Source organism: Dunckerocampus dactyliophorus, chromosome 15 (genome assembly GCF_027744805.1).
Source record: "Dunckerocampus dactyliophorus isolate RoL2022-P2 chromosome 15, RoL_Ddac_1.1, whole genome shotgun sequence".
Taxonomy (NCBI): Eukaryota; Metazoa; Chordata; class Actinopteri; order Syngnathiformes; family Syngnathidae; genus Dunckerocampus; species Dunckerocampus dactyliophorus.
In genome coordinates, this window is record NC_072833.1 from 1582255 (window position 1) to 1608449 (window position 26195).

The 26195-nt window shown below is 44.7% G+C and overlaps 1 protein-coding gene across 6 annotated transcripts in view; it reads left to right on the forward strand.

Annotated features, from left to right (window-relative positions):
• Window positions 1–26195, forward strand: part of atp2b1a (ATPase plasma membrane Ca2+ transporting 1a) — a 47336-nt gene that overhangs the window by 11896 nt on the left and 9245 nt on the right. For all 6 annotated transcript variants that reach the window (XM_054753596.1, XM_054753594.1, XM_054753597.1 and 3 more), the window contains exons 2-13: window positions 7707–8190; window positions 16680–16877; window positions 16960–17217; window positions 17299–17424; window positions 17865–18026; window positions 18131–18169; window positions 22621–22776; window positions 22868–23082; window positions 24358–24600; window positions 24683–24924; window positions 25307–25544; window positions 25624–25803. In XM_054753596.1, coding sequence (XP_054609571.1) covers window positions 7998–8190; window positions 16680–16877; window positions 16960–17217; window positions 17299–17424; window positions 17865–18026; window positions 18131–18169; window positions 22621–22776; window positions 22868–23082; window positions 24358–24600; window positions 24683–24924; window positions 25307–25544; window positions 25624–25803 — 2250 coding nt within the window. In that variant the 5' untranslated portion in view covers window positions 7707–7997. The remainder of the gene's footprint in view (window positions 1–7706; window positions 8191–16679; window positions 16878–16959; window positions 17218–17298; window positions 17425–17864; window positions 18027–18130; window positions 18170–22620; window positions 22777–22867; window positions 23083–24357; window positions 24601–24682; window positions 24925–25306; window positions 25545–25623; window positions 25804–26195) is intronic.

A 26195-nucleotide genomic window follows, 5' to 3' on the forward strand; every position in this document is an offset into this window, starting at 1 on the left:
TTCATCCCTGGACTTTTTGATGATCAAAAAAATGTAAATGGATACTTTTTTGACTTTTAAAACATATGCCACAGCCTAAGACTAATGGCAAGTATTTCTCAGATGCTTTTCAATGTTGTTTACCGTTGGTGATATCGGTATCGATATTGGTAATGCAATGCTGGACAATATCGGTGTATGGAATATTGGTAAGAAAGCCAATATGGAGTATCTGGAATGATCAAATCAGCGTTCATAAAAGAAAGTGGCTGTTAGCTTTATAGGCTGACATGAGAGCCGGGACATCACTGTCACAAGAACATTCACTTTAAGGACACTTGGATTACGCACTACTGCGTGTCATTGACTCATACTGACGCTTTGGCCATCTTTCCACTTCCTGTCGTCATTCCCTTGCACTGCCTCTCACGTGTTGGTCCGTCGTGTCACAATGTAGGCACCCCCCGCTGTTACACAGCGTCCCCGTTGTACAGTGGCCCGGGACGACGGGGTCAGACAGCGAATGGAATGGCGGACTGGCCTGGGGCGGGGGCCTAGAACGGCGTGGCATAAAGAACACAGAGCAGGTCTCTGCTTCAAAGGCCGTGCTGATGAAAGATGCTCACCAATGTCTGGAGCTGCTGCATAACATTGTCAGCAGTGTAACATGCTCACACTTAATGAGTACACGTACATGCCTTGCAGCCTCTTTGGAAACACATTAGCACCTTACCCTGATCTTTTAAATAGAGCTTTTGTAAGATGTGGCACTTTCTTATTCAGTTAAAAGTGCAAGAATAGAAGGAAGCTCACATTTATTTATATTGGGGATGCTCTGATCAGGGTTTTATGCTGCCCATTCCGATACCGATCATTCATGAGTGAGATCGGCCAATACCGATACTGATCACATGGATTAACTGTACATTTTGGAATGTACTTATGATGAGTGGTATTGGCCAAGGGTGCCGCATGGGGAGGAATTTAGGATAACATCTTTTTTTTTTTTTCATGGGACCCAGAATTCCCAACAACACCCCTGCTACTGGCTCTCAGGCTCTTTAAAGAAGGAACCCTAAATCACCTCCATTTAGACAGACATTTTACTTACTTTTTCAAGAGAAGACATATCACTCACTGAAACTTACTGAGGGTGAGATGCCTTTTTTAAGGAGACTTTTGATGTAAGCGTACATGTGTCTGGTGGACCTATGGCAGTGCTACGTCGGTGAAATATTAGCAGGCAGGCAGCCAGGCTCCAAGTGAGAGAGCAGTCGTCGGAACCTGGCGTCTTCCACTGCTGAGAAAGGGTGGTCTAGTCCTTCTGATGAATACGATTATTATTGGGATTATTTGCTTAGCCTTCTGATTGACCTCTTGGCAGTGGCCTGAGACGCTGTGAGTGAGACGCTGTGTCACTACACCAGAAAGGTAGTTCTTCGGTGTTGGCGCCTACAATAACAATGTTGCTGTAGCTTGGTTCATATGCACGTCATGTTAGTGGCGTTTTTTTAGAGGGCTTTATAGGCGGAATAGGTGAATCCCCGTACATTCATTGTTAGCTGCCTTGTGCTATCAATGATGTTGTGTGTTCATGTCTCACATAAGGAATGTGGTTGATGGGCACATTTTTTTTAAAGTTCAGTTTTTCTTTAAGAAAAAAGCATGTGGTCTTTATAAAGTATATGGAAGAAAAGTGCTGAGAACCATGGTATCTTCAATAATTTACTGCATTTTAGTGTAAGTCCAAACTCATACCTAAATTGACACTTAAGTCACTCACAGAGAACACATGCAGGACATAAAATAAAACCACTAAATAAAGAATGAAACAGGACAATTCCTTACCTTTATTCCTTGTAGAATCTCAAGGGCTATACACACGGAAACGTTTTTGGCTCAAAACGGCAAAGTATTTAAGCCTTTCAGCCTCTCATCCACACGGGGACGGCATTCTGGGTGATGGTATTTTTTTTTAAAGTGTGGGAAAATCAGAAAATCTGAAAACGCCGGCACTACAATTTAAAAAAAACAATGACGTCACGCCCCTGTTGTTGTCACGTGACCAGAAGTGAGCTTTGACGACAAGCCAACATGTCTGAATATTTTGAGTGTCATGACTCACTGCAGTCGACATTCTCCCAGTATTTCCATGCCTTATACTCCCAAAATGGCGCATGTAATTCCAGGAGCCTAGCAAAGCTGAAGACAGCAGACTTATGCGCGTCCGTTCTTTCTTCTTCTATGGTTTGGTGTGTCAGGTGATTCTTTTCGGGTATCTGTTCACAGCGCCACATGTAGGTGTGCCTTGTGGATTACATCGTTTTCACTCTTATCCGTTCCCGTCTGGATGCAACTATTTCCGGTCACACTTTACAATAAGGTATACAAAAATACAGCAATTAGGAACTAATGACTAAGGCACACAAATTTAGACTAGTTACTGAGGAACTAATGAAGAACTAATGTGTCGAGTAGTTACTGAGAACCTAATGAAGACTAATGTGTTGAGTAGTTACTGAGGAATTAATGAAGAACTAATATGTAGAGTAGTTACTGATGAACTAAGACATCAGTTTAGAGTAGTTACTGAGGAATTAATGAAGAACTAATATGTAGAGTAGTTACTGATGAACTAAGACATCAGTTTAGAGTAGTTACTGAGGAATTAATGAATAACTAATATGTAGAGTAGTTACTGATGAACTAAGACATCAGTTTAGAGTAGTTACTGAGAACCTCATGAAGAACTAATGTGTCGAGTAGTTACTGAGGACCAAAGGCACGTCAGTTGAGAGTAGTTACTGAGGAACTAATGAAGAACTAATGAGTAGTGGTTAGGTACGTTCGTCCCTGATTAACTTTGTATACCTTATTGTAAAGTGTTACCCTATTTACTAATCTGGCACAGTGTGGAAGCGACTTTTTTTCAACCTGCCAAAAAAAATCCCCGTGTGGAAAGGGCGTCAGCCAATGCACCTGGAAACTTGATAGTAGCCTCACTTTGTACGTTAAGGTTATGCAAATGAGTACAAGTCTTAAACCACATGAACCATCCTTGAATGGCCATAAACACTTACACTTTTTACTTTTCAAGGTTTCAAACCATCTTTTAGCCTTCACCTGAAGCAACATAAGGCTCACTGGGATGTAGCGTGGATTCTGGTCTTCCAGCCAAAGCATTACCAACCTTTCCATCTCAATAATGAGACCACTCTACTGCTTATTATTACCGTCACTTTCATATGAGCACATCCTCATGATGATCCTAATGATCATGTGATGAGGTCTTTATGACGTTCATTTTCACTTTTGATTGCTTTTCTTTTCTTTTGGCGCACTGCCACCAATGAGCCTGCCTTACCTCTGAATTACGCTGCAGCATCACTGCTCCCATGTCGGCTATGCCGGCTGTCTTATATCAATATGATATCGGTTTCAGAGCAACATGTACAATAAAAGTGACTGATCGCATCGATTAGCTCCAGCTCAAACAAGGATTCGGGTTTCGCCGTCGCCATTGTTCACTACGACATCGGAACCTAAGTAGTAGGGGTGTCACAGGGTCTCGTACCACGAGATCTCGCAAGATTAAAACATGACAAGATTTTGTGACCTCGTGGGTACTAGGACTGTGACCATAATAAATAAATAAATGAATTACACATTAATGAAAATAAACTCATGATTGTGCTGGCCTCAATATATTGCCATGTGCATGCATGTCAGCTTTCCTCGTCTCTCGCCCCCAAACAGGCATGAAGAGGGTCATTGTGTGCATTGGTTTCAGCACCTTGGCGCATTTGTTCCATAGAACAGCATGAATGGAGTGAGCGCTTTTGTCAGTCAGTCTTTTTGTCTGGGGGGGTGGAAGCATGGCGCATAGGAAGAGTGTAGCCTCATGAGGAGCAATGTAAGGTAACGTAGTAGAAATTAAATTAGTAGATTGCAATATATGATGTATTTTTTCATTGTACTTTTCTTAAAAATAATGTTAAAATCTCATCTCGCCTCGTTCTTGTAGACCCGATCTTGTGTATCGCCTCGTCTCGTGAACCCCTACTGAATAGCTAGTCAAGCAGCGTCGTTTTGGTGGAGAATTGCATGTCACGCATCAGACCCCGCCGACAAGCTATAAACAAATCAAGATGCCATCGTACGGGCTGACGTAGTGACGACGCTGAAACTTAACTCATTCAATCCCAGCCGTTTTTCAAAGTTCAACCCCTTCAGTAGCGGCCATTTTAGACGATTTGGACTGATTTTTAAGGGCACACAGAATATTGTTGTCTATGGCTGTATAAACATGCCAAAAGAAAGATTAGACTCCACAATCTTTCATCAGGAAGATACCTACCTTTTTTCGTTCTTTTGTAATCAGCAGTAGAACATAGGTAAGTTTCTGGAAGATATCACTTCCCAACAAGAAAAGGGGATAAAAAAACAAAACAAAAAAACCCCGCTTTTTTGTGAAAAGATATATTTCAAGCATAACTTTCACTTTGACACAAATGTTTTGCTTTTGTGACAGCTCAAATATCTAAACAACTGCACCACAACATAAACACAAAAAAGTGTTGTTTTACATCAAAATATCAATTTATTTACAAATATAACGACATGAACTATTTACAATTTTCACATTTGGAACTAAGCTGTGTGCAAGCACACGTGCGTGCGCATGTGTTAAGATTTCCCTACACATGTAATCTTCTGCACTACACTCCTCCTTGTGTATCTTGCTGCTGCTGTAACAAGTGAATTTCCCTGCTGTGGGGTAAATAAAGTACAATACAATCTCCACAGTCTCTTTGATACATGCAAAAGATGCATGCTGAGCTCTTACCAAATGCACTTCTGCCACCTTGTGGCGGTTTTTATGGCTTAAATCTCCTTTAACAGTGACATCTTTTAGTGTGCACTTGCATCACCATCTTTTTGTCTCTCGTGCAAAAAAACATAAAAGACGTATAAATACGTCTTTTATGTTAGCATTGGGGTTTTAAAAAAGGGTATAAATACGACTGCGGTATTGAATGAGTTGATTAAGGCTTTACGCTTGGGAGGCATAATGAAGTGCAAAAAATTAACTAGCTTTCTCAGTGTAGCTGCACATGAGGCAAATACGGTATTCTTCCAACGCGTGCGAGGTGCATACCGCATTCTTGCACCACATGTAGTTTATTCTTCCGCCGTGCGGGCTGTAACTAGTTCTCGAGTGATTCTCATATTTAAATTTTTAGAATGAATTTATGAGAGCACATTTGTAATGACAAAATGTAACACGGAATGTCGTAAAGCCATCACTCCTGTATTTATTTTCATTACTTAATAAGCAATCTATCCATCGTAGCACATTATTCTTTTCTTTCCCTACTCTATTGAAAACACAGGAAATGAACAATCTGTCATTAATTGCGCACACATACGCCGTGAATGGGTGGGGTTAATAAGCTCTGCTTCTTCTTGCTTCTTTTCAGACATGTTGAAATGTGCAAGTGTAAACGTGATGTTCCTTAATGTCTTCTTGTGAAGCATATTTGACCTTGAAATAAGAAGTGTTACCTAAAGAAAAAGACTATTTGATAGCTTGTAGATATTTGTTCATATGTCGCTCCATGATCTCAGTAGGGGAGGGGCTGGAAGATGGAAAGTGTGTGCTGACTGCTGACACCTCCGACTGCGCCTTCGTAGGCTTTTTGGCTGGCTGACAGCGCTGGAGAGCCTCGTAGGGCTTCCAGTGCGCACGCTGAAGTAGCTCTCTGCTGCGAGAGGAGAGCCGGGTGTCTCTGCTTTGTACCCTCCACATTTACATGGCCTGACCCAGTTCGCGGCAGGCTAGAGGCGGCGGGAGGGGCAGGCCGGGGAAAAGCTAAAAATACCACCAGGCCTCATGTTAGGCGGCTTCATTGCGGAGGGATCCCGAGAATTGCTATCTTGGAGTTGTTGGCTCACGGAGGTGTACAAACTGCCAGAGGGTTTCCTTAGAATGAAGACTATTCTGCAGACGCTGACCACCGTTCCTTTTAATTGTCTCCATTTTCTGCAGATTTTCACCCGCACGTGTGTCGTAGCAGCCTCGGAGTAGCGGTAGCCTCTCCGGTGGTGGCGCGCTAAGGGTTAACCCCAGTCGCTGTCACTCAACCTTACCACGCCAGCTGCCAGGCGCTGAGATCCAATCGCAATGATTTTCCGCTGTTGTGACATGTGACCGGCTCCGCAACCCGAAACTGTCGCAGCGGAGCAAATGTTGGCACATCCCCATCACACTGCAGGGCTGAGGTGTCGCGATGGCGGCCCACTGGCAAACCAGAATTGCGTCCAGTCGAGGTGCAGCGTTTGAAATGAGTGCAGCAGAAAGCCGATTCTTCTGTACCGTTCTTTGCTAACTGCTTTGATCCTCAGCTACAAGAGGGAGTTTTTCCCAAGTGTCCTTGAGCAAGAAACCAAACCGCTAATTGCTCCTGAGTGACCCGTTTGCAGCCACCCGCATCACTGAGTGCTGTTAGTATTATTATGGAGGAAATGCACCGTGATAAATATATATGCTAGAGGACAAAGCTGTCAGGTGTTCCAGGAACGTTATCACAATGGACCGTTAACAGTGCTGGGCGTTCTAGGTGCTGACAAACCCAAACCTGACACATGCCAATGTGTTGTCTTTGGTGGTTGATGCTGTGGCATTTACTGTCTGAAGAGTAATTGTTTAAGCCCGCAATAATCTACGAGGAAAACCAAATTGAAAGCTAGGATTATGCGTGATGCTGTGATGTGTCGCCTACCTTTGCAGTCTTGTGCTGGTAGATATTTTTAGCCAGCTGCGTTGGCCATTCCTCTCATGAATGTCTTCAGTTTTCACAGTTTGCTTCAGGAAAAAAACATTAATAGGCAAGGCTACATGCAAGGCACACAAAATAATGACACTTGTTGGTATTGGATGAGCTGACAAGCATGTTTCCCCATCTATGCCCACTAACAAGCTCCCACCCTAGTAATACAAGCCGGCCCTGCTATTATGCTGCCTAATAAATAATAAATTCTGTCCTGTTTTTTCCATAGCAGATGGCACCAAGTAGAATCTCAACATGTGACAGAATAGTTTCCAAGAATCTCAATGGAACAAGCGGCGAGCCTTCATTTGTGCAGCGAGTGCTAATGCAGGCTACATTTGCTGTCGTGCAGCATCCATGTCCCGCTTTTATTTTGTGACATATTTGGAGTTGTTACTTTTTATTTCAGTTTAACAGCTTTGAGGAGCTCCGTCTCGCAGAGATGCTGACCTTTAGACGAGCACAGCTCGACTCATAAATGAATTCAAATCCAGTCAACTCTGAATGAACCAGGCCCGTTGCGTCGGTCATATTGAGGCTGAATGGGCGCCAGCCGCCGGTTACAATGGGCTCCCTGCCGCCGAGCACCCTGGAGCTCCCCAATGCCGCAGATAGTCTTAATTAGATTTAACGCGAGGCTTTTCCTGAAGTAATCATTCAGCTGGTCCCAGCTCACCGGCGGTGTGACTGCAGAGAAGGGAATTTTGTTCCCAGAGAGCGACCTCGGTACATGACAGAACACGTCTGCATGAAGAACGCATTAGCAGAATCCACTGCTGCGTCTGAAAACACACGTTAGATGAGCACCTTTATCTGAGCACCACAATCGAAAGGGTTCTTTGGTATGATCATGTGTAGTGTTGCCATTGCTGACAGTGTTTCCTCTTCTCTTTTTAGATCTGACTGCATGGTGATCTTCCGAGTCTCTGAGTTCTCCGTTGCCATGAAGGGCCAGGAAGACTCAGCTCTCCGAGGGAAATGGCTGGTTTTGTAAAGACCCTGCCCCGCGACCTGCTGCCACATGACTCCAGCTGCCTCTGACGGCCCTGTCGCCTTTTTTATGGGCGCTGCTACTTTGTGCACACTCGTGAGGATTTAAGCTTTTCCAGGAGACTTTTCTTTTTCTTTTTTTTCCCACCCCCACTGGTAACTCGAAGCTTTGCATTAGCGTGAGGAGCTAGCAAGACAATGGCGAACAACTCGTACAGCGGGGTGAAGAACTCCATAGTGGAGGCTAACCATGATGGAGAGTTTGGCTGCACACTCAAAGAACTGCGCTCCCTCATGGAACTGCGAGGCACAGAGGGGCTAAACAAAATTGGGGAGTCATATGGGGACGTTCAAGGATTCTGCAGCCGGTTAAAAACCTCACCCACAGATGGTAAAGTAACCCTTCACCTCACTTTAGGGCTTCAATGCGGATGTTTTGTTGAGAGAATGGTAACGTGGTCTGCACATAGTTTAGAAAGCTTGTCAAAAGCCGTGTTGCACACATCATCGGACACCTTGACATCACTTCCTTGGAAAACTCATATGTCAGACAGGTGGCTGGGCGGCCATGCTCTGACCCGGGCCACTCCGGCTCTATTTCAGTGCCTGTCCACAGCCCCTCTCTCCTGTTTCACCTCTGCGTCTCTGGTGTGGCCGTCTCAGACAGACCAGCTGTCCGCCCGGGCACAGCACCAGGCCTCAGCCAGGTTAATGTCCCACATGTGGGCCGGCAAAAAAGGAGGCTTTTCGCCCGCCAAGTAATGGCCCAAATGTGTTGTGGAAGGAGTGAGTTCATCTTTGGGGAAGCGATCGTGAATTAGTCTGTCGTCACCATGTTGTTCACCAGCTGGGTGTTGTGAAGATGTGATGTTTGGCGACATTGGAGCTTCAGCCTCCTTTATTCCTGCTACTCGTGAGCGCTCTGTTTCAGCATCTCTCTATAGACAGTCTAGTGCCTAATCGCCAGTATGACCTTGACTGAACTCTTATGGGAGAGGATTTTCAGTTTGATCCCAGATTAAAATGGCACCGCGTATTCACTGTCGCAGCAACAGTCCTCTGTATGCGAGGAGGGGGAAAAAAATTCCCTCGGCTTCATCTCGCCAGAGGGAATGCCGTAAATACCCCGCTGCATGGCAGCACAAATCATCTCTGGTTACCTTAACGACATGACGAGTGTACGCGGCACACTGTGCCATCTCCTGCTCTCCTGCCAGTGTACGATGGTGGCAGCCACGAGGAGGAATGGCTGAGTGTGCTGGGAGAGGCGCGAGTTGTTCTAACACGTATGTGACCGTGTCATACTTGGGGGGGGGGGGGGTGGCCCTTAAAGAGGCCTGTCATACTTTGTAATGTGAGTGACACGAGCTGAGATGCGCACTCGCTTCACCCCACCCCCGCACTGCGAAACATCCCAAACGCGTTCAATGCCACTGAGTGGCGAGCTTTGATTTTTAACAGTTCCATTCAGCTTGTTCGTCATTGCCGCGGGATTACAGGAGCTTGACAATTGAAAAGGGATTTCTAATTAGTTGGACGGTTACGCTTCAAAACCTCTTAAGCCAATCCCTCCCTAATCCTCCACATTTCCAAGCTCATTTTCTTCACCCAAGTTTTACTCAACTTTGGTGTTGCAGCAGCTTATCCATACATACTCGTGCATGTAGCATGTAGCACGCTTGGTTCCGACACCCACAGTGACACAGCATACCTGGTGTTTGTGTTTTTGCACAGCATAAAACAGCAGTCAGTGTGGGGTTAACAGGGTTATGCTTGGGTGGGCCAGGAGAGTACACATTTTGGACTGGAGGAATGCGTTGTGTGACATCTATAGTCTGACTCTTAGGCCCTGTCCACACAGGAACGTTTTTTTTGTTTTTTTTTTGGCAGGTTGAAAAAAAGGTGGCGTCCACGCCGTGTCGGATTAGTAAATAGTTGCATCCAGACAGGAGCGGATAAAAACGATGTAATGCACAAGGTACACCTAGGTGTGGCGCTGTGAACAGACACTTGGACAGAACCACGTGACACACCAAACCATAGAAGAAGAAAGAACACGTGCATAAGTCTGTCGCATAATCAGGAGAACGTCGACTGCGGTGAGTCATGACACTCGAAATGTTCAGATATTATGTTGGCTTGTCGCCAGAGCTCACTTGTGGTCACGTGACGGCGACGGGTCGGTGACTTGATTGTTTTAAAAAAATGAGCAGATCGGTAGTCCATACTGTTTTCAAAAAATACCGTTTCAGGGCACCCAGAACGCTGTTTCCGTGTGGATGAGAGGCTGGAACGATCAAATGCTTTGCCCTTTTGACCCAAAAATGTTTCCATGTGGCTAGTATGTGGCGTTTTAACACATACTGCCGCTCTCCGCTTTGAACGTCACATCTCAGGGTCACAGTGTCGCAAGGCGAAGTGCACCCGCATCTCTGCACTTGAGAAATCCTTAGATGCCAAAGAGCCACCATCATGGGCAGCTGCAATGTTCAAACGGTCTATTGAAATACCCGCAGCAGCTTTACTCTTAATGGGATCCCCTGAATTCTGTGCATGATGAGGCTCATTAAATGCAGAAGGCGCCTCCACATCGATATTATTGACTGGGCTCACCTGTTCCCCCCCCTTCTTCAGCTGACCTGTGTTTGATTTGTGTATTAGCAAAGTCAAATATTTGGGTTTCAGCTAGTTGATCATGCAGGCGCTGTGCTTTTGGGAGGCTCCCGTCGTTGGAATGTTGGTCACAAATCAGCCTCATTGTGTCGGATGTTGCTTTTTGACTCTGTCATAGTGGACTGATTTGTCAGCACATTGTGGGTCAGTGTGTTTACTTCTAAAGGTGTCTGTGTTAGTGTCTACACGAGGGCAAGAGTACACCTAAACCATTATTTTCAGAGTTAGTGTTCCCTCGTTTATCGCAGGGTTACAATTCAAAGCATGAGTAACTGAGATACCAATAAAAATGACTGTCAAGTTCACTGATTTCTATATTTCTAACAAAAAAAAGATTCAGCTACAGAACTTCTCACTTCAATATGCCTCACACACTCATCAAACACATTTAAAGTATAAAATGTGTATGTATTCACCACTAATGAATGGTTATGTAAAATGATTGGTGCACGGATGGAATTTAAGGCACAGTGTAGCCGTTAGCCTGGTCGTCAGGCTAGCACTCGAGGCTAGCAGACGAGAGAGGACGTTTGTCCAAGCCGCGTTTACATAACCCACACTGCTTGCTTGTTGTCATTCCAGCAGCGACTTACCATCGTATATTAACCCGTGTTCATCTCGCTGCAACTTTTGAGGCCGGATTGACTGCTAGCCAGCTGGTGCTTCATTCACTTTTGCGTCTCACATCTATGGTGCGTTCAAGGACCGCCGAACAAAGTACAAAAGCTCAATGCTTGACTACCAAACGTTATCAGTGACGCATAAACATGTAAAACTTTGTAACGTAGCGTATTTAATTTGTTCCGAAGGGTCCGACTCTAATTGAAACGGACCAAATAAAATTTTCCCATACGAAATCATGTCAATCCAATTATTCCGTTACAGAAAGTCAAAAATCTTAAGACATAACAGTTTTTTGTAGTTTTACATGCAGGAAATGCATAGCAAAGAGAATACACGCAAACCAAGGCAAAATTGTGGCATACATTTTTGACGTTAAACGAAAAACACGCTAACCGAGGTTTCACTGTACAGTCATCCCTCGCTGACAGCGGTTAATTGGTTCCAGACCCAATCGCGATAAATATGTTTTTGCGATGTAGAATTCAATATTAACACATTTTTTGTACTTAGAGCATAGAAATCCTGTTTATGACTTGCTAAATATGTTTTTTTAACATTCAGAGAGCCCTGTAGACATGAAATAATACTCTCTAGTGACCTTTACACCTATTATTCATTCGTTGTTTGCGACACATTATGCAACTCTTATGCTGCAGGGACTCGAGACAGCCGCTAGCTAGCGAGCTAACCAGTTAGCCTCAATTGTATTTCTTCTAAACTTAAGAAGCCAAAAACTTACCACTTCCACACGGGATGAGAGCTTTTTTTCACTCTTATGTGGCACATGCCATGGCCTACTTCATGCAGTGTTAAGGTAATGTAACGTAAGCTAATGTCTCAATGTTTTGTGTCATTACTACCACCTAGTGACCAGAATACTACATATCACTTGTATTTCAAATGTTTCCTATATACTGTATGTTTTAACTAATAATAGACCATAGTCTACCACCAAACAGCATTTCTTCATTTATTTATTCATTCACTTCTGAAAAAAACGCAGTGCAGTTGAGGGAGAAATAATGGAGCCGTGATATTGCGAGTGATGACTATAAATTATTATTGACTTAAGGTGAATGAGATGTGTTTTCTGTAGAAAAAATGACTTACAGCGGACCTTCGGTTCATATCATTAACCAATTCCAGAAGGTCTGATTCAAACCGAATCAGTTTTTCCCATAAGAAATAATCTAAATCCAATTATCCCACCAAACAGTTTTTTAATTATAGTTTTACATGCAGGAAACTATTCCAAATGTATATAAATACATACAAATGACAAATGAAAGGGATAAATGAACATTTAACTTGACATTTACCCTGATTGTTGACAAAGATGGCAATGACGAGCAGCAAGCGCCCCTCGGACACCAGCCGCCTTCATGAGGTAGTTCTTGAATTCAGTAGTGTTTCTCACCTTCTCCATCAAAGTGCTGGTGCTTGCAACTTTCTTTGGCTCCATTTTGGCTTATCTTGCAGCCGCGATCGAAAGAAAAGCAGATACTTGGGGTGTAACTGTTTGTTAGCAAAGAACTACAGTCAACTGCTGATGACGTCAAGGGGGCAATGACTTCCGGTTCTGGTTTCCACGCTAACAGCTGTGATGACAACAGGGACAGTTTTGGGACACATTGAGAACACAGTTGGACTCATGCAGTGTATTAATAACACCACAGGATGCACCAGACGGAAAATGTATGCAAACCGAGGCAACCAGAGTGTACGCTAGCTGAGGTTCTGCAGTATTTTTGGAGAAAATGAATGAAAAATGGAAAAATAATTTTCTGGACCAAAGATCCACAAATTTGCGGAGTCATGAATGATGAATGTGCAGGGATCCATTGTAAATACAGTACAGTTGCTGCCTATGTTTGAAACTAATGATGAACTTTTATTTCATGTATAATGCTTTTTTGTTAGGGTTGGGCGATATGGACAATATCATAAATTTAAATAGGTTTATAAAAAGCTACAAACCTTAACTCATATAATTAAACACACTTGTCTCAAACTGAAAAGCACGTTTACTGATTTATTGGCAACAAGCTGTGCAATACAGCAAGTGCATTTGGTGTCTACCAAACTAGATCAGTGCAAAGTATTCAGAATTCAAGTATACTCTTTAGTAGCAACTGCAAATTGCAAAACAGTAATGCAGCTAAATAGTGTCCTTTTCGACTGAGTATAAAGGCATCATGTCTTTGGCAGAATAACATGTCACTTCATGCCATCGTTTACTTGTCTTGTCGTAAGGAAGGCCATGAGCAAAAGCGTTTTGTATGTTTGAGTGAGTAAGTGTAGACGTGCTCGCTAGCTGACTGTTGTCTCTCGCGTCATGACAACTCTTACGTGTTTGCTCTTGAGATGGTACAACAAATTTGCCGTGTTCCTTCCTTTGCCGTCACCGTTGCTTTGCAAGCGTTGCATATTATGGTCTCTAGCGTGCTCTATGGAGACCAAACCACCTCCATATTACAGCGGTACCTCCCGGTATTTGCTTCTCCTCCGCCTTCGGCCTTGCTTAAATACAGTGCGCTGCGGCGCACAGTCACAGGAAATGCTCGGTAACTATCATTTATACCCGTTTAAGTCATATACAGGTATACCGATATATAAAAATGATCGCCCAACCCTATTTTGTGTGCATTTTTTGCACGTTTTCAAACCCTGGCTCTTTGTACAAATATTCAGGTTTTTAGCATCTGTACTGTAACGTGATGGCCAAGCCTGTCTCTCTGCATTCATTCAGCGTTCTTCCCAGAATTCTGAAGTCAGATGGCAGCACAAGTTATTTACCAAGCACACTATATTCTGTGATCGTAATCGTTTTGACTGATTTTATCCGTATGTTGTTAGACAAGCTGATGAGACCATGAACGTCACCTGCTCTTGTGACATCTCAAGAAGAACAGTATGTCATTCTGCCGAGAAGAGCTGTACGTGTGTGACATAGCCGGTGCTGTTATCTTTAGGAGTGTCCTAAAATGCGGTGCTCAGATCTGAATCAGCGCTTGTTGCGCTGGTGGTGTAATAACAAGGCCAGTGAAGGCTGTTTGCTGCCATGATTGATTAGTTAGTGGCAAGAGTGCAAACACTCAATCCCATCAGCGCCAGAAAAATGAAGAGTCCATCCATACAAGACTTTCAGGTGACTTACATTTGTTTTTTTATTACATCGTGCATACTCCTAAGGATGGTGTGACTGGCTGCCCTTGCATCTAAATGGCATTTAGAGTGCAAATATCCACACTCTCCTGCACCTTTTATTTCTTTCCGTCTAGGTGTCGTGTCCATGTACTGGACAATGCAATGTGTTCACACAGTCTTGTGGAGGGAGTAAAAAAAAAAAAAAAAAAGCACGACTGCATTGTAACCTTGACCCCTTCACTGGTGTCCAAAATGACAGTACTGGCCCGAGGTCAACCGTGGACAAGCGTCCAAATTAAGCAGTTAATGATTAGCCCCCTGACTCGACCCTGCGGTCCAGGCGGCCAAGGCCTGCGTATTTTCTGTTTCCGTCGCAGCGATGAGGCGTTGACTGCTCTGTCACTTGTATTTATTGCGCCAGCACCGAGGGAAAATGTGGCATAAAATTGAACGGGGTCGTAGCTGTCAGCATGATTTCATTAGAGGCTTAAGGAGTCAAAGCAGACGGTATGAAATGGCGAAGGAGCCGAACGGGCAATTATTGCAAGGTACACCCCGCAGCCTGTCATTCTGCTGGCAGTGACTCACTGCTACGCTCCCGTCTGCTAACAGACCTTATGAGAAGGATGCGTTCTGGTTGGAGTTTTATATGCTGGGCCTCAAAATGACATCTTCGAGCTCGAGCGATGGATGGCCAACCTCAATTTAGGTATTCTTTTGTGGCATTTACTGTTGGCTTGTGTGACAAGATGAGTGAGGTACCTTATTTGCTCCATCCGTGAGCTAAACAGGGTTTTGTAGGACCCTACGACACCTGTTTTTTCTTTTTTTCTATTTCCGTTTTTTCCATTTCAATTGTTTAGAATTCCGTTTTTTACCTGTAACACTTATTTTAGAGTGTGTGCTTTTTGTGTCTGTGAAAAAAATGGCCATTAATTAAATGCAAAGGTCCGTTCATTTGCTGATGCATTACATGATTGGATGATTTTGCCCGGTACAGTTGTCCCTCGCTACATCGCAGTTCGAACGTGGCTCCCTCACTCTATCACAGTTTTCCAAAAATAAATTAATAGATGGTCGCTGTTTTGCGGTTGAATACGGCCTCTTTAATCAGTGGTTCTCAATGATTTTGAGCTGCAAAGCATACAGTGCAAGAGTATTCAAGGGTCAAATTGCATGTTGAGTACGATAAATTAGTTGGCAGGCCTGCACTAACACTGAAGGTACTCTCTGCCCCTCTGGATGTACAGTATGAGTGTAAAGCCACTTCATGCTGCCATTACAATACACTGATGAGACAATAGCCACTGCAGGAAGTATGTCATCCAGAAAAAACAAGCAAAAAAAACAAAAAAACAAAAACAAAACAACAAGCAACTGTTAATGTGTGAATAATAATAATCAACAAACTTATGTGCCGTTATTGTGGAAGGAAGCCGTAGTCGCTGATGCAATTGCTTTGTTAATTGTTTGCACAATTAGGATGTGCACCGCTCTTATTTTGAAGGCCAGACTTGCACAGAGTCAGCGGGCAGCCTAAAATGCTGGGCTACATTAGCAGGCGGTAAAACACAGCTTGTACAGCCTGAGTCAGCCAGCCGGCTTACGCTGTCCGTCGCTACACGGAAGTTTTATCCCACGCTCTGTGACAAGTGAAGAGTTTCAACAGTTTTTTTCACCAACTTAGGTAACCGCGTCGACATGTTTAGTTTGGGAGGGGGCTGGTTAGTGTTTATGAGGACATGCCGCAATGAATGAGCGGTCCGCTGAGGAAATAATTCCCCACACAAACGTTCCTTCTCCTCACAATGACAGCATTTCCTTCACACTAAGTTAATTTCCACATTTCCGTCTGTGATTTCTGAAATGATAGGGCCTTAGTTTTGTGATTTGCCTGTCCTGTTTCCAGCGCAGCATTCTTTCTGTGTTCGACGCCCTCATTGCAGCCCGTCCGCTTTTGCACAGTCATACGGCCCTCAAAATTCTGCTCCACCTCCTCATCGCTTCACGCCGGCCACCCACCCACACAAAAACACGCGAGCGGTCTGCATGAATAGAGCTGAAAATCTGGTGCATCATCAAATGCGTGTAGGCCCTTTTAGAGTGTGTGCGTGGAGGCATCTGAGTGGGTATGGTGGGGGTCTCTGCAGCACGGTAGAATGTGAGGTGGCCAGGCATTTGTCGTCTATTCTTGTTGAGTTTGACTTGTCTATAGAATGTCACCCCCAGTGCTGCTGATTTCCCCGTGCAGATAATACTTGAGTCGTTGGGTTCAGCTGGTGACTTTTAGCCCACACAGTGCTGCATCCATCTGTTGCCAGACAAGATGGCTCCTAGTTAAGACTTAAGCATACTTTTCCTGATGTGTAAAGATGTAGCGTGGCACATTCATTTGAAACCTGTTTCCCCTCCCCCCCACCCCCCTCCCCTCCGCAGGTCTAAGTGGGCAGCCTGCAGACATCGAGAAGCGGAAAACAGTGTTTGGGCAAAATTTTATACCGCCCAAAAAGCCCAAAACGTTCTTGCAATTAGTGTGGGAGGCGCTGCAGGATGTCACCCTGATTATCCTTGAAGTGGCAGCCATAGTTTCACTTGGCCTTTCTTTTTATAGACCTCAAGATGTTGAAAGAGAAGGTAAGAATGAGTTTTTATGTAATAACCGGGGCTTTCAATACGCCACATTATGCACTCGTGACCATTTTTATTTTTTCTGCAGACTGTGGGAAGGCTGCTGGCGGCGGGGAGGATGAAAACGAGTCAGAGGCAGGCTGGATCGAGGGCGCCGCCATCCTGCTCTCGGTCATCTGCGTGGTGCTGGTGACGGCGTTCAACGACTGGAGTAAAGAGAAGCAGTTCCGTGGCCTCCAGAGCCGCATCGAGCAGGAGCAGAAGTTCACGGTCGTCCGTGGGGGGCAAGTTATCCAAATTCCCGTGGCCGAGATAGTCGTGGGCGACATTGCACAAGTCAAATACGGTAAGATGGGTGTAATATGGTGGTAACGTCATTTTAGTACAGTGCAGTGTCACAGCGGTGTTTCTTGTGTGTGACATTTAGGTGACCTTTTGCCCGCTGATGGCGTCCTCATCCAGGGCAACGATTTGAAGATTGACGAGAGCTCGCTCACGGGAGAGTCGGACCACGTCAAGAAAACGCAAGAAAAAGACATAATGCTTTTATCAGGTACCGGAAAGCCATAATGAGCACTTGCTAATAAGCACGACTGCTATGAGGTGGCGCCGCTTCAGTGCTCACCACATGCTGGCCTGTCTTGTAATGTTCTTAAACCAGTGCAGTGACTCATCGCCACTTGGGTGCATCCCTCCAACACTTCGTTTTGTGTATTGCTCTTGTTTCCTGTTCATGAATCACATGATAGCCAACCCCTAACTGCCATGGTTGAAATCAACACTTCCTCAATGCTATCCCTCCGTTTCCTGTTTAATATTGCTTTGAATTTTTTTTTAGCTACGTATTGGGCTTTATTAAAGCCTGCATTGATGTACTCTTCGGTGTCCCGCTCACTTAGCAAATTAATCTGCTGAGGCTGTTTGTGTTGCTCTTGGTAATTGGAACATGTGGGGAACTTAAGTGCTGTTTTTGCTTGCCTCCTCGCTCCAAAGGCACCCACGTGATGGAGGGCTCGGGGAAAATGGTGGTCACGGCGGTAGGCGTCAACTCCCAAACTGGAATTATTTTCACGTTACTCGGGGGTGGCGAGGACGACGACGACGAGGAGGAGGAAAAGAAGAAGGAGAAGGAGGAGAAGAAGAAGCAGAGGAAAAGTGAGCGTCCAGTCACCTGATTTGTGTCTTGGTCGTCTGTACGAGTTACAGCTTCAGAAAGAGTAGAAGCATTGCTTTCCTCACGACTTCTCTCTCCCTTGCAGACAAAAAGCAGGATGGGTCCATTGAAAATCGTAAGAAAGGTAAGATGCTGGTCAGACACTCGCAGGCCGCCTTGTTGTTGCGTAACGCAACTCTTGTAGTTCAACCTTGAACGAGCTGAACCGTAAGCTGATACGGAATTCATTTGGGATCTTTACTGGATCAGCCCTCACTGATGTTCAAATGATAAAAGTCTTTGTCCCACTGAATCGTCTTTGCAGAACAGGAAGTGGATCTGCAGAGCAAAAAACTGAATTATTGATGGTGGAGCCAGGAAAACAATGAGGACACCAAGGAGTGTAACCTTGTCAGAACACACACCCAAACTATGACAAAGCCAATCAAAAATGTCGATGTGCTCTACAGAACACCCACTGTAATTAGGGGGTATTTAGATGAATGACCATGAAATTGGGTACATATGGTTAGGGTAGTGGTTCTCACCTGCTTTGTCTGTGGGACTCACCATCACCAATGAAAAGCAGCAACATTTTTTAACGTAAATTTCTCAAATATTTTATTTATTTAATAAATTACTTGTATGTATTTACATTTTAAATGTGAAAAGACTTTGCTTAAAAGTTTGCAATGGTTAGGGGGCTGCCCACAGGGTGCTAACTTTTGTAAGGTGTTGCAAGCAGTATATCCCGCCCTTTTCCTGCTCGGAGCATGTAGGCTGCGCCCTAGGTAACACACACATGCGCAGGAGCCTTTGCTCAACGCTGGCGGTGTCATTTCGAGCCAGTTGCAAACAGTCCCTTAATGAACAGACATTAAAGTTGAGTTTGAATTTGATGTAGTGCAAAATAACATTGTGTGCTACCACAAAAGGTTTCATGATCAGTTCAGCAACAATACGTTTTTATCCACAAATTCATAAATTATTTGGGGGGGGGGAAAGTGTGTATAAAAGTTTTCAGTGTATGTTTATACCTGGGGAGTTGAATCGGAGCATTTGCACAGAGAAGTGCTGAGAAATGAAACAGGGAATAAAAAATCAAGCGAGTCTAGTTGCGCTGATGCAACACTCAGCTTTCAGGTAAAAACGGCAAAGTAAAAATGTACTAAAAGCCACTAAAATGAGTGATTTTAAGAAACAGTACAAGCAGGTGATGTTTCTAAAGTACAAGGAAGAAACACACAACACTCAATAAACAATGCAAAGTCTAATCACTCTTACACTGCCCATTAACTCTTCATTCTGGGGACTACATTGTCTGTACTCACTCATTATCGTACTCTCTGTCTATCTATTTATTATCATTAACTCTGCTGTATCATTTATTTGCAGTAAGTACAGACTTTGACTGTCATTGCACCACAGTCATGGAAAGAATGATTAGACCACCCTTGTTTCTTCAGTTTATTGATCCATTTTAATGCCTGCTACAACTAAAGGTACATTTGTTTGGACAAATATAATGATGATAACAAATATAGCTCATAAGAGTTTCATTTAAGAGCTGATATCTTGCAACTTGTGTGCTTTTCTTGATGATAACCACAACGTTCTTACATGAATAGCTTTAGCATCTTATGTCTTATGAGCTATTTCAGCAATTAACAGTCGTCGGTGTCCGCATCGCGATGCATCTAAGAATTGATTATTCAGCCCACCCCGAATTGTTGCGCTGACTTTCAAGTACTGGCGATCATCTGCTTCACAGCACACCTCATACATAGAAGAGATCCATGTTGACAACTTGGTGACAGGAAGTGTTTCTTGCTTCACGCATTTGTTAGGTACAGTAATGAAATACAAGGCATCAGCAAAGGTGAAGAATCAGTGCTGAGCAGGCAAGCGGGAGTGAGCGCCACCCCCGTAGCGCCGTGCAATGCACATCTGAAAGCCGTATAGCCCTTGACGGAGATAAGAAGCTAGAGTTTCCAGCAACAGTGGAAAATAGAGCAAAAAGGCATAATGTAACTAGAAAAAGCTAAAATGTTGATACTAATGAAAACACGAAGGTTTGTCTTTAAATGTACAGTATGTGTATGTATATATTTTTTATTATATATATTTTTTTAATTTAAAAAAAGTACAGCTGGACAGCCCTGATGTAAAAACACAAGTAGATAAGAGAAAAACAGTGATCTGTATTATTATTATTATTATTATTATTATTATAATTATTGGTCTCATATGTTGACAATAATATCTTTGAGCGTCATTTTGTTGGGCAATAAACATTTAAAAACGCAACTGCATTGTTTTGTGACTCTGTTAAATTAAAAAAAAGTCTGTCCAGTCATATTTTCTTTGTACTTTTCTTAAAATTAATGTTAACAATCTCGTCTCGTTTTGTTCTCGTGGGCCCAATCTCGTGCGCCGTCTGGTCTCGTGAGTTGGGTGTCTCGTGACCCATGACACTATTTACATCGAAAACAGCGCCGCGACCCACCAGTTGAGAATTGAGCACGCGTATGTAAAATTTGAGCAAGATTGGTTGACAGACATGGCTGCCATCAAACAAAACTGTTAGAGATAGAAAGATGGATGGCTCAACACAAGACTTCATGGCGTCCTAACTATTTCACCTGACTGCATATAGACGCAAGGCCTGAGGGAACTGCAGGGTTGTGTTGTGTGTCAAGTGCATTTCCTTGGCATTCATCTGGAATGTGGTGGAACAGGTCAGGAAGTCTGTCCTGGATTTACGGTGCTAGCGCTGTGCTGCAGAATGTCACAGCGGATGTGATAGCAGGTGAAACACAGGTGTTCCCATTAAAGCAGCCCCTCTGTGTATTATTACTTGGCACCGTAGAGCCCATGTTTAGTTGCCAGTGCCCCTCTCACCCATTTTACATTGCTGTGTAATTGGCTACAGTGGTTTTATAAGAGTGATTTTTAGATTTTAGTGTGACCCCGTTAGACACGGCGCTACCTGTCCTGTCGGACTCCCCTCTTTCCTCGCCTGGCACATTGTGCTTGGGGCAGCAGGTGCTACCGAATCCAGTTACAGCGATTAGTGATGAGGAGATTAAAGCTATGCAACAATTCCAGGGCCAGAACATCTGCTCCCCCCCCCCCAATGCCCTGACTCTCCCTGCGGCCCCCACCATTTAATGTCCCAATCTGAACCATCATTTAGAGTGGGACGAGCAGCAGGTCCAATTTAAAAGTTGACAACCACGATAACGAGGATGTTTCAGGGCAAGCAGCGAGGCCGGGCTCGCAGTCTGCTGGGACGGTGATCGGTGGTGCTCAGGTCTGTGACCACAACCCTGGCGATGGTCCCTGGTGCACGCATTCCCTCTGTCTGCCAGGAATCAGCCGTAATCCTTTAGACTGAGATTACTCCGGCCGTGTAAGTCCAGAACCAACCACAGTCCACAGCAGCTGCAATAGCCCAGTGCTAAACCCCCATGCTCCCTTTCCCTGCACCGTACCTTCACACACAATGCAGATAAACCTCGTCAGGGGTGCATGATTTGCCAGATGCCTGAACGAAATCATGCAAAGTTTGAGAGAAGAAAGCTGTGATCATTCTCCTGCAGGAGTTTAGAAGCTGTATCCTGACTGCCTGGCACAGCTAATGATTTTATCACGGCACTCATATTTTATCTGCTTGCGTGTCTCTGGGATTCCCGTCTGTTCTGCCTGCGAGAAAGGGGATGGCACTGCGAATATGGAGACACTCCCATTTGGCCTTCTTTTGTGCAAATACAAGGGTTTATGCATTATATTTTGTCCCATCAGCCACAATCCTTCTTGTTTCTGCTGCGTTCTAAAGATATAAAAACAGCAAAAAAAAGAGACAGCTCAGTAATGCAGGTAATGGGACACACCTATTCCCACCTACAAAGCCCGCCCCTAATAAAACATCTCCAAAAACCTCCAAAAAGGTTTTATGGTTTTCTACACATGCTTTGACCGTGTAGTAACAGGTACTTTCATGTAATACTTACAGTATTTTGACATATTTTGGCTATTTTAACAATTAGCAGAACTTCCTGCCGGGGTGCATTGATTTGACATAGCAACATGGAAAGGAACGCTACTTTAGCGTTAACTTTTCCAAACTCAAAAACAAGAACACTGCAGCAGTGGCGGCAGCTCCAATATGTAACGTTACCTTTCGGTAGTGACCTTGAGGCATTGTGAGCACGCCGCTGCGAGCGAGTGTGTGATTAAGCTAGTTGCTAGCCAGCTATTTGCTAGCCGGTGTGGTGTGGCAAAGTGTCACTATGCCACTAACCTAGTTTTTGGGTGTAACAATGTTCATGACAATAATAACACAACATAGCTGTAGCTCGATTAATATGCTGGTCACATGATGTAAATGGAGCGTTGTTGCCGCTTTTTGGGGGGTTTTCCAGAAAGCTTTCTATGCACACTATGTGCATCCCATTACATGCATTTAGCTGTTTTTATACCTTTATAATGCATAGAAAAGGATCATCAGGATCAGGATTGTTGATGATGGGCAAAATTCCCCCCAAAAGTGCACGTTTCCTTTACGCCATTTCATAAAGTTCTTGTTTGCTGCAGCTAAAGCGCAGGATGGCGCTGCGATGGAGATGCAGCCTCTAAACAGTGATGAGGGAGCGGATGCAGAGGAGAAGAAGAAAGCCAACCTGCCAAAGAAAGAGAAATCTGTTCTCCAGGGCAAGCTGACCAAACTCGCTGTACAGATCGGCAAAGCAGGTGAGGGGCAGTTTGGACTGCTTCTAAGCTTTTGATGGATTTGTACCCTTTTATTCCCAATTTCATAGTTTGCACCTGTGATTTCTTTCAGGATTGGTGATGTCAGCCATTACCGTCATCATCCTGGTGGTGCTCTTTGTGGTCGACACCTTCTGGATCCAAAACCTGCCCTGGGTCAAGGCCTGCACGCCCATCTACATTCAGTTTTTTGTGAAATTCTTCATCATTGGCGTCACCGTGTTGGTGGTGGCTGTTCCTGAGGGCCTCCCGCTTGCCGTGACCATCTCTCTGGCATACTCTGTCAAGGTATAGTCTCACAACTCGTGTGTGCCAATGAGCCAATTGCTGGCAAACAGATGTGAAGTATGTGTAAACTGTGGGGCCGCGTGGCAGTGTGCAAAGACCAATTTTAAATGTTACAAATTTGTCACACGCATAATTTTTGTGAACCAGTTGTGAATGCAACGTGAACGAACCGCGAATGCACCGCAACCTGTGTGTAAACAATGCGGGCGGTGCGTATCAGTGTGCCTCCGCGTGTCTCCTTCACATGAATGGGTTAACTTTTCCACCACCTCTTGGAGCAGGTCGGGGGGGATTCTCAAGCCATTTCTGTAGCCTCTTGGAGCTTCCTTGTGATTTTCTGTTATTAAGTGATTATAATGCCCAAAGCGATAGTCAGCAATTCCCTCTCGCATACTCTCCATGCTTTTTTTTCTAGTTTATTGCCTCCTTCCTGCTCCTAAAGCAATGTCTTCTACTCAGCAATTCCCTCTCCCACACTCTCCATGCCTCTTTTTTTCTAGTGTATTGCCTCCTTTGCACATTCTCTACCTGCAGCTGCAAGAAAATATAGACTTGCCTTTCTTTATTGCATGAGCTTCTGTCTTGTAGGTCCCTTGCAAATAGAGTAATTAATGAATAATGCCACAACTGCTTCACAGAAGCGGGAAGTGGTGGTGACAAGGCATACCAAGGCATGATAAGGGAGCGTGGTCATTTTGTGCCAATGCACACCATTTTCAGTCACGAATTTTGTGCCAAGTGCGTAATTTATGCGTAAACAGAACGCAGTGTGCAAAATAGTCTTCGCGCTTTTCATGGGGTGCCATACATAAATAAATGACACACATTCCTTCCATCTTCTATGCCCCTTATCCTCACAATGGTCACGGGGGTATGCTGGAGCCAATCCCAACTGACTTTGGGCGAGAGGTGGGGTATGCTACACCCTGGACTGGTCGCCAGTCAATCGCAGGGCACATACAGACAAACAACCAGTCAAAGTCATACCTATGGACAATTTAGAGTCACCAATTAACCAAGCATGTATGTTTTTGAAATGTGGGAGGAAACCGAAGTACCCGGAGAACATGCAAACTCCACACGGAGATGTCTAAAATGGCACGCATTGCCACGGCCAATTGCAGGACAATGCAGAGCAAAAACGAACGCAAGTGTAAATGCCGCTTTATCCTTGTGGCCAGTAGCTTAACACTTTAGCCCCTTAAAAGTAGCTGATAGCTTGAAGCCAAGCTACGTATCCACTCAGGATGCTGTTAATTCTCATCCTTCCAACAGAAAATGATGAAAGACAACAACCTGGTGCGCCACTTGGATGCCTGCGAGACCATGGGCAACGCCACAGCCATCTGCTCTGACAAGACTGGAACACTCACCATGAACCGCATGACCGTGGTGCAGGCCTACGTGGCCGACAAGCACTATAGGAAAGTCCCCGAACCGGAGAACATCCCCACCTCCATTTTAGACTTTCTGATTGTGGGGATAGCCGTCAACTGCGCCTACACTACTAAGATCATGGTACACCTGGTGCTTGTTAGTGTTTTTTTTTTTAATGCTCATTTAGCAACGCTCACCTATCTTCCCACCTTCCCCTCTGTAGCCTCCAGAGAAAGAAGGGGGCCTGCCTCGACAAGTGGGTAACAAGACCGAATGTGCCTTGCTTGGATTTTCTACCGACCTCAAGCGCGACTACCAGACCATTCGCAATGAGATCCCGGAGGAGAAACTGTACAAGGTCTACACCTTCAACTCCGTCCGCAAGTCTATGAGTACTGTGCTGAAGATGGCCGACGGCAGCTACCGCATGTTCAGCAAGGGCGCTTCGGAAATCCTCCTGAAAAAGTGAGAAACTTTTTGCTCTTTGTGACCTGAGTGGTTTGTCTCGTTGTCTCAACGGAAGATAGGTCTTTTCTTCTTCCAGCTGCCCGTGAATGATAATGTCTTAAAGCAGCTAAGAAGTTCAAGTGCATCCCACCCAAGCCCTTTACTTTGCGACTTATAAACAGGCGCTGAGAAAATGAGCTGGTAACAACTCGGTAAGCCTCTTAACCGAGCAGGCTTCTTTCTAACCCACAGAGGGCTTAGCGTGACGTCACTCTAGTGCAGCTCGCCATTCAAATGCTTTTGTTTTCTCCTTTGCATGCCCGCACAACTGTTTGGCTATTGTGCTCGCTTTTGGGAAGGGGTTCTACTTTTCTGATATGCCATGTTTTCTGCTCCCAAGGTGCTATAAAATCCTCACAGCGACTGGCGAGTCAAGGGTGTTTCGCCCTCGAGATCGAGAAGACATGGTGAAGAAAGTGATCGAGCCCATGGCCTCTGAAGGCCTGAGGACCATCTGCCTTGCATACAGAGATTTCACCACCGCCGACGGCGAGCCAGACTGGGACAACGAAAGCGACATCCTCACCAGGCTCACTTGCATTTGCGTGGTGGGAATCGAAGACCCCGTGAGGCCGGAGGTACATTTTGGCAAAACAAATGACATGTTTTGCACGCTTATTGAACGTGAACGAGCATTGTGGTTTCGCTCTGCTCCAGGTGCCGGACGCTATCAGGAAATGCCAGCGTGCAGGCATCACCGTGCGCATGGTGACTGGAGACAACATCAACACAGCTCGAGCCATCGCCACCAAGTGCGGCATCCTGCAGCCTGGAGACGACTTCCTCTGCTTGGAGGGCAAAGAGTTCAACCGACGGATACGTAACGAAAAAGGAGAGGTGGGTTGCAGCAGACCTCCTCAGATGCTTTAAAGCACAGGTGGCCATTACGTCGACCGCGATCGCGAAGGCAATGTGGTGTGATTGCATGGCCACTCTTACGTGCTGGCTGTGGGGGCGCTGCGGGGACATAAGAGATGACCATCGCTCTACGCATACAGTCTAACACAATACATCACGAACGAACGAACTCCAGCAAGCTAACGAGCTAACAAGTTAGCTTCCAGTGTATTTCTTCTAAACTGAAGAGGCTGACTATCAGCAGCTACTGTCTGGACGATGCATCCTTGGAGTTGCATTGTGCCATATGGGTTCATGCAGTGTAATGCAAGATACACATACGGTATACAGTATGTACAGTACATATACAGACCCTTTCCAAAAAATTAGAA